General features: G+C 45.7%; 2 protein-coding genes across 2 annotated transcripts; both read left to right on the plus strand.

Annotated features, from left to right (window-relative positions):
• Window positions 1–2559: 2559 nt before the first annotated feature.
• Window positions 2560–2867, plus strand: PPTG_21041 (hypothetical protein; the record flags this gene model as incomplete). The annotated part of the gene is made up of 2 exons (XM_008895493.1): window positions 2560–2581; window positions 2653–2867. 2 exons carry the CDS (start codon window positions 2560–2562, stop codon window positions 2865–2867), a joined length of 237 nt encoding a protein of 78 aa, XP_008893741.1.
• Window positions 2868–3107: 240 nt separating this feature from the next.
• PPTG_21042 (hypothetical protein) lies at window positions 3108–6764 on the plus strand (the record flags this gene model as incomplete). Its single annotated transcript, XM_008895494.1, has 7 exons — window positions 3108–3144; window positions 3743–3772; window positions 4345–4426; window positions 4961–5188; window positions 5327–5360; window positions 5920–6074; window positions 6719–6764. 7 exons carry the CDS (start codon window positions 3108–3110, stop codon window positions 6762–6764), a joined length of 612 nt encoding a protein of 203 aa, XP_008893742.1.
• Between the last annotated feature and the right edge of the window lie 2432 nt (window positions 6765–9196).

Below are 9196 nucleotides of genomic sequence, written 5' to 3' on the forward strand. Positions count from 1 at the left end.
ACACCAATGGTTTTCGTTGTTGCGGATTTCCTGTATCACGTGTGTGTTCTGCACAATGAAAGGCTTCGAGCGGGAGATAATCCTTTGGCGACTCTCGGCACTCTCCGTACTGCAGAGAGTAGGCGAAACAATTCCAATCCATCCGCATTGTTCTTGTAGTGTCGTCATCGCGAGCATCATACAGTCGTCGTTCCGCCACAGGTTTTTCCTCATCAGTATATATTTGGTCTTTATACTTTCAAACGGCGAGTCTCGCGGCATTGGGAGGATTATTTCGTTTCATGCAGCTGTAGCGGTTTCTCTGTCTAGATTCATATAATCAGTCAGCCCTTCAGGGATGTCAAGCCTGTCCAAGAAAGTAGCCGCCGCCCACTCGAAAGCATCTGAGACAACAGCCACAGCATCCATGGTGTCGTAATACTTCGCCACTTGTAGTCAATCTTCGCTGAGTACACCCACCTTGGCAACACGTACTCAAAATGGTAGTTTCGTGTCATCGAGAGATTCTCAGTAATCGTCACCAATTTGACGCTTCTCGAAAATTTCTCATCTAGCACAAATTTGACAGTTGTCAGGCACTCGTTCGGAGCAACGTCTTTGGCGATAGGTTGCTTCCTGGGCCCCATGGTCTTCATAGCAAAGCTAGATAGAAAATTGAACGCGGGTTCGTAGCTGTATGTTGACTTCAACACTCTTGCGACATCGGATAGATTTGTAACTGGCAATAGAGTCCCCTGTACAAGCTGCTTGGTCTCATTGCGAGATTCTGCAACGCGTTGCTTTTTGGGTTGTAGCTTTTGCTTTTCGAATCTTGGGTCGGTCTAGACTTCTGTTTTTTTCATTAAAAAAACAAGAGCTCATTTCTTGAGCTCGAGCTTGGCTGACTGTACATCGATGTCGCGAATTTAATTTTGGCGCTGGTGTGGTGAACATAATTTAGTTTAGTGACACCTGACAAGATCGGACTTTCGCCAAAATTATGGTACTATTCTGTTATTATCGGCAAATGCTGACTACCTTTGCCAAATAATGGCTCTTGTGATTATTGATGACACCCTGCAGCTATTCGTTAACTGGACTTTGCGAAGACTGAGATAGGATATATCAAGAGTGCTACGGAGTTGACGCTATTATGATAGCGTATCGGTAAACGTCGACTACATATTGAAGTAATTTGGCTTAGCTTCAAATACTTAGACGTATTTGTACGACTATATTCACATCGACTCATATCTATTGTCTTCGGATGGGAGCTTAATGTTTTTAAGCTGTGAGTTACGTCGTACACTTTGTTGTAATGTGCTACCAAGTGGCAACCGTCGAAGCAGTCGTAGATGGTATGATTTAGATTAAGGAACATCAATGGGGAGATAAAATGTCCGTATGGAATGCCCATTTGGTTTGGCACATGACAACGCATTCACAAGTCCTTGATGAGGTGTCTATCAACTTCCGGATAGAGGATGTCGTCCTCATTTCATACGTGTACCCCATCGTGGGGCTGCTCATCTGCACCGATGGATAATCAGCTGTTTTACGCTCGTCTGCGTAATGTTCTTCAGCGGAGTCCGTGATATTGTTTCTCTCCTTCATCCACTTCTCAGATGGTATTCATCGCTCAAACTTTGACTTCAAAACAGTCCCATGTAGTGCATGAAGAACGAAAACGAGTTTAGCTCGCGTACAGGAACAGCGCGACCATTTTCAAACTCCACGAAGTTGTGGTTCGCCAACCGTAAAGTATGTATTTAAATGTACGTCCAATTAGCAGCTACAATGCTACGAACGCACATCTCCGTTTCAGTATTGTTGGAATCAAATTTTGCCAGCAGCGATTCGTACTGCTCCTCACATTAGCACCGCTGTATTGGTACAAAATTTCTTCAGATCTGAAGTAAACAGACCTTTGATTTATTTGTAACCCTTTCGTGAATGGGCACTTTTGACCTGGCTATATTATACAATAGAAGGTCAAATCATTAGACTGTCAAAGGGGGCATTTTGCCCCCTTTCATAAACTACGGTACTACAGCAATTCTTCTGCAAATCCTTGTATTTCGAGTAGAAAGGGCGGTTCCGCCTCGTCCACACACAAAATTTAACGAAAGGGGGCAAAATGCCCCCATTGACCACGAAAGGGTTAATATTTCCAGTGGTACCGAGTGCGAACAACTGGCGATTTGCTGTGTTTGGGGGCCAAGCCAACCGCCACCACATTATACTATTGTTGCCGAGAATCACCATTGCGTTCTTGTGATGGGGATGTCATGAAGGCTCAATCACAGCCGAGATTTTGCTAAGTATTTGGTTGGATAATTGGGATGTCAGGGTTGGAGAGAAAAGCGCGGTGGAAGCTGTCAATTATTTACTCATAATAGCGAACGACATCTATATTCGTATGCGTAGTTGGATTAGTCGTAACAGGTTCTACTCTTGATCACGAGTTTGTTGAGTTGAGCTAGCAAAGCGTCTGAGTGCTGGTAAGCGCTGTATTCGATGAGGTTCATGCGGGAGGGTAGCTGCATTGTTTCTTTTTCCAATTTCCACTTTCTAACAGCGATGGAAATCCCCATCCTCCCCGGTAAATCAAAACAATAACCAGTAGTAGAGAGAGTGATTGACCGCTACGACCTCTCTTCTTGTAATGTGCAGAGAAAAAGAAGCAGCAACGCCAGTCTTCGTTTTTGTACTGCGGAACGGATATTGCAGAGCCAGCTGTTGATGCAGCCAACACTGCCCGTTTGTATGCTACTAGCGGATTCCTGGAAACCCATCCACTAGCTCAAACGTGTGCTGCTGTTCGCGTCCACGTGAGTTCTTTTTCGCAAATGAAGCCGAACATGAAGCTGCTCGTGAATCATCCATAGCTAGTGGGCTATTAGGCTTCTGCGGCTGAAACCACGGCGACAGGTCCGCCAAAGTTAGATACTAGCTGTCAGCCATGGCAATACGGAAAGGCGACAGTGGCGCATTAGTCGATGAACTGGGTTGTCATTCTCCCAAAGCGTCAGCATACTGAGAAGGTTCAACTAAGAAAAACACGTCAAATGTTAGCTCGGTAGCCAGTCTCTCCGGTGTCAAGAGTACCATCTGCGAAGCCTTCTTTGATGAAGAATGGGTCTCGGCGACTGGTTCAGCCTTTCGGTATTCTCAAAAAGAGACGCGAAACTTAGCGTTGCTTTCAACTCGGGGAAAGCGCTAAAGTCTTATTGCGTTCTCACCAACCTTTCTTGAAAGATGGTTATGAATTATCCATTTTGCAAAATTCGACGTACAGTCTGTGGTATCTTCACCAAATATCAATTGTGCTGGTGGTGATCAAAGAACCAAGTTATAGATTGCCCTGACAGTGTACGCGACAACAATATTGAGAGCGACATCGGGTTCATTACGCATGTTTTGTCTCACACGCTGAATTTTATTATACCCCATTGGACCCGCTCGCAAATAGTATTTGTGCGAGCATCTATTTCCGGGTGCTATCCATAGCATTGTTGAGAACTTGGCAACAAAACGTTCCTTCATAATACGTTTGAACTGAACTGGTGATGTGGGTAAATTTTCTATGCCCTGGTTTCAAGATTACTGTGGCGCACCTCCAATTCGACTGGGTGGGCCTTATCAATGTAGCTAAACCATAACCTGCGAAAGGATACCAGAAAAAAGCGATATGTATGGATCTGTCTCCGCTTCCTGGGTTGACGCTCGTCTTTGTGGCGTCGTGTTTGGAGGCAACTTGCAGAGCACCACATTAATCAGCTCGACTGGATCGGTATTGTGGGACAACGCTAATCAACTAAAAGCAGTAAGCGCCGGGTTTTTTCACGCTTTCTCTCATTTAGCTCCATAACTCATTTGCAGAATTTAACCGTGTTTATCCACGTCTAGGAAAATCCAATTTCCGCTGCGGTTTTTTAAAAGACTTGGTACCTTGACCGCCCAATGAAGTGCATGAGGAGCCGATCCGTGCTGTCGGCGTTGATGGCAACGCACACCGCGATGCGATGCTAGTTCTACTTCCTTCCATTCTTCCTTATCAATCGTGAGCGAGCCTTTCGGCTCTTTAGACTCTTCATTGGGTCAAGATCTCTTATTGTAAAACCCTGTAAGAAACCACGCAGGGTCCAGGTTTGTGGCGATGTCCTTGGTTGCTCTTCTCAACTCCCCTATCACTCCTGAAGTGCTTTGGACGCGTGATTACTCGCGAAACTGGTCGTCATTTACCCCCCCCCCCCCCCCCCTCCTTAAAAACAATGGCATAGGTGCGCTTCTCTGCTTCATCTTTTAGTGCACGGAGGATAACCGGTGGCGGCCCAAGGTTAGCGACTAAATAGCTGCAGGCAGGTTGGGGTCTCTTTGGCTTGGACGCCATTTTGAAGAATGACCCAATTGCAGCGGTCACACCGATGCGCAATGGACACGGTGGGTAAGTATCTTAAATTTAGTAAAGGTTTGGATATCCGGATTTAAAAATCTACAAGATGATACGATCGTACAACTCGTCCTATTTCTGGCAGTAGCCTTCTTTCCCCCTTCTTAGTTTTGCCCGAATCGAAAACGCTATAACGACTGGTGGAAACGATAAATCGCTTGTTGTCATAAAACACTCGCTTGGGACAGGTAAAATGGCAAATACTCTTTACTTCGATGGCGCGAAAAAAAAGGCACAGGTGTTTTCAGTTTGAATGTGCATTTGCGTGTATGTGTGTGACTTCTTTCACGTCGATCTGAATCGTTTGTGGAGTGTCGGGAAAGGCCTTCCATCTACTGGTAAAAAAGCCAGATTAAGCGTTATGCCAGAGCGCTCCGAGTACGTTTGATTTTATCTACTTGGAATTCCATCAAATTGATATCCCATTGCCGACGAAATGTGGTTACATCTAGACCATTTCATTTAAACGTGAACTCACAGCAATTGCTTATATCTCGAAGACTCGGTAACTACTGAGGCCATTGCCAGCATGAACCCGCTGCTTTCCATCATTCGGCTACGCCATTGTGTCTCTTCAACTGAAGTCTACGACTATAGTCGCAAAGCAAGAGCACGTACATACACTCCTGTTTTTCGAGAAGTTGGCGGCGCTAGTGATAACCCCTTCCGGAGTCAGTCGCGTGTGGTGCGAATGACTTCTACACTGCGGATTGTTGCTAAAGCTATTCAAGAGGACGCATCGGTTCGAGGTGAAAGGTATGCACCTTGCGTCTTTTCGTATATGCATTCTCGTCCAATATTACTGGCACACTGACAACATTTCGGATCATATTCAACGACATCGGTATTGATGCTAACAGTAATACCGATAGCGAGATGACTTTTTTTACCCAGCAAGTGCCTCACTGAGATGACCCGCCCCGTGTCGGTACAGAACCCAAGAAGAAGCATGTAGACAGCGCTCCCCCAAGTATGATCATTGCTGTAGAGGAGGACATGTGCCTAAGAGGTTTTGATGGTTGTTTTTCTGTGCGAGACGACACTAAAGCTCGAGTTGTCAGTATTCCTGTTGGATATTGCATCATTTTTCGAGGATATTTAATTTGTAGCGGCGCGCTGAACACTGCCATCAACACCGAATTCACTGCTACATATCCTCCCGAGGGTTAAAGTGGAAGCCAGATACTGTAGCAAGCGTGCTGCCCCGATATAGAACCTGCCCATTTTGCGGTGTTAATTTTGAAGAATCAAAAGCAGTCTGTCAGCTCCGTCGCTACTGTAGCAAGAAAAACACACAACTTACGGGGGGGGGGGCTGAAGACTCGCTGACGCACAGACAATAAGGAAGGCAAGCGAGTGTGTGATGTGTGTGGGAAAACATATCTGAAAAGCATAGCTTACAGGTCATATGTGTTCCGTGGACACGGCAACAAGAAACAAAAAAAAAAACAATTAGGAAGCCATAGCAGCTAACTTATGAAAACAAGGTTTGGGCACCAGTAGCATTCTTTTTACCAAAGCCTGCTAGCTTTAGTTCACGTAATTCAATTCTGCTGGTCATGATGCTCGTGGGTGGAAGGCGAGTTAAGTTCGGATCTGGAGCTACGTTAGAGCTGTGGGACGTGGATGGAGGAGTGGCGGGGTGATTCAAATGCTCATGCGAAGCAGGATCTTGTCTGGAGCTGTATATAATGGAGCGTGGTCGTCTTGACCTGCGTCGGCGGTGCTGTTGGAATGCAGATTCATCAAACACTGAATCCAGTGCATGAACGTGGTCTGCTCATGCTTGGTCGCGGTTTATCCGCCAGTGAAGGTCGAACTGGTTGGGGGTCAAAACGGTTTGACCATTGGACTTGGTAATTTGAATAAGCTCGTGTACACATGGACAGCCTTTGACAGTTCTAACGACACCCGTGCATTGGTCATTGGTCACGGTCTAAAAGGTTGAATACGATATGTTGGGCTTCCTCCAACACTGTGTGGGTTTGAGTTAGTGCCCAGACCGTATTAGTTGAAGTCACTGCAGAAACACGATTTTCTGCAGTAAGTAGTGCACACGGATGGCGTTCCTCTGTACTAGAAGCCGCGTTGACGAGGCAGCAGCGTTCCGCCATGGTAGTAGACCCAGATACACAATGCGTTAATCGCCTCGGAAGCCTCGCAACCATATCTTACACTTTGCATGCGTGCCCTCTACAAAGAAAGTGTCCCGAATCCTGAAATGTTCACACCGATCGATCATGCCCGTACTAATCGGGTCTTGAACTTCCACCTGTGTTTATCCAGATATGAGGACAACACAGGGCTCGGGTCCATTAACGCTTCGCGCTGAGATTCAAGCTGCCTCAGTTTGTGTCAACTCTAGTGAAGAAGGATTCCATAAACGCGTCTGTCTGCCAAGTATTAGGCTGCCCCGGCGCAGGTTGTCTACAGGGACTTGTCCGACGACTTGTCGAACTTTGCTGATGAAAGTTTTGTTCGTATGCAGCCTGTATATCAAAACTGGAGCACCATAAGATACTGAGACGACCGCATTCGTCAAGGCTAAATCTCTCTCTGAAAGAATTACACTTGGAAATCCAACTTTCACAGAGAAGAAAAGTTTCCAAAGTGTTGCCATAGCTCACAAGTAGTATCCCGCCCTCTCCCTTCGTAACCAACACTGAGCAAGTGGAAGCACCGTATTGAATCCAGTTAGAGAAATAATATTGAGTACACTTGTTGGTCTTGTTAGTGCAGTCCATTACGAGGACCTCTGGGTGGCTTCGGTACTCCTTCAGTGTGCCTGGCTGAGCCCAGAAGAGATACAGAAGCCGTTGTGTGCTCTCGTCTACTTCCCAGCGATAATAGAAATCATCCGACTCCAAATGAGAAAATAATGTCTCCATCACCGTTTTTTGCTGATAGTTCTCGACGTCTGTCAGCGTGTTTTTTTTATGTTGGCGATGTCTTGTGGGATAACGAAGGAGCAGGGGTCTTCCTGCAGCTAACTGGCCGGAACACTCTCCACTCTGATACCTACAGCCATCTGCGTCATAATCATGTATTCGAAAGAACTTGCAGGCGCTAGTTGGCTAGCAGCAGCTGCGCGTTGTCGATGTCCTGCATGAGCCCATGCGCCCTCAGACGGAGGGTGGTCGCGGAGTTGGTTCTAGTTGCGCCAGTGAGCTATTTTCTATGGTCCTCCAGGATTCTCTTTCAATACAGCCTACACTATGATTTCATCGGACAACCCGATCGCATAAAGCCGCGCATTGGGCGCTGACGCTGACATTCCTCCAAATGTTGAGTGCACTTGGAACTTCCAGTGCGGTCGCAGCCTTAACCGCGGTTCCAAATCTTCTTGTTGACGATTCAGTTCGAAACACGCGTCGTGTTAATTCCATGCTCCTTAGTCTTGCTGTGTATGGCAGCAATCGCTTCTTTTTTCTAAGGGGTGCGTGCTTTCAGACGGAAGTATTATGATCACTAGACGAACGCCATTTTCACGGTGCACCTCGTCTCTTTCTGTTATAATACAAAACTCTCAGATGGTTAAGTACCCACTGGGATAACTTAGAAGGTGGCTCAATCAACAGTCTGGATACGGATGGGAAAAGTGCGGTTGAAACAGCAAATCATGTCGCGACAAGAGTGAACTTCACGTCATTATCAACGCCACTTGCAATCAGGTCAGGTCGGAAAACCGGGAAAACACATTTCCGAATTGCTGCAATACACTCCAGGTCACGCTTGGCTAAATGACTCAGTTATCTCCTTATCAATCCAGAAGATGTGCGAGGCGCACGGAATGGCATTTCGTGAACCCGCTGTGCAGTGCAACGATGATCTGGAAGGATCAAAAGGGCAGCTGGGACCATGTTTTTGCTCCATGTAATATCGATAGTACCCAAAAAGCGTGAAAGACAATGTTGTAATTGACTATGGTAAAGTTCAACCATAGTCAATTACAACATTGCCTTTCACGCTTTTTTTAAAGCTGTACCCTTTCACGAGAATTATTAATGGATGTTGTTGACCTCAATTGCCGGTAAGTGCTATTTACGTGTACTCGTTAGCGAAAGACGGATGTGGAGACACGGGCTGAAATAATTGTTCAAGTTGTCAGAGCTTAAAACAAGCCTGCAAACGAAACTATCCTTCAATAGCGCTTGTACTGATCTCGCATTTTGCCGAGCTCTATTCATTATCGCTCAATTCAGAGAATAACAGCGCAGATGACTGTGCTGCCAGCTAACATTTGTACAATATTTCAGCACCAACTTTTTCAATCTTGTTGAAATGACCCTAAATAGTGCTGTTTTTTTTTGTATCGGTAGGATTTTTGAACAACAGATATTCAAAATTGAGCTGTAATTTATTCGTCCCTGCTACCTAACATTATTATCGATATCGTCCTTTTGCCGTTGTACGCACGAGCTGATAAACAGTTGGGAAATAGTAGAGGCTTCAGATATTTCTATGGTTCAGTTTACTATCCATCGAATTTAGTTTTCTTTGTCCAGCGAATTCATTTTGTTACCTCGTTGTGTTTCTTTCATTTTCTTAGTAGGGAGAGGAATACAGCGAATGGAAACATGTATCTACTTCTTATTGTTCAGTGCAGCTACGTATTGGGACGACCACACCTCAGCATGACGCTGAAATAATATCGCATCTCCTTGGGAACATTGATCTTGGGGATCTCGCATTGCCAAAAAAGCGCGAACATATTCTGCTTTGACAGCCCCTGTGGCTTGAAAGTACTCAGGTCATCATTTGTAG

This window comes from Phytophthora parasitica (assembly GCF_000247585.1).
Source record: "Phytophthora parasitica INRA-310 unplaced genomic scaffold supercont2.3, whole genome shotgun sequence".
NCBI lineage: Eukaryota > Oomycota > Peronosporomycetes > Peronosporales > Peronosporaceae > Phytophthora > Phytophthora nicotianae.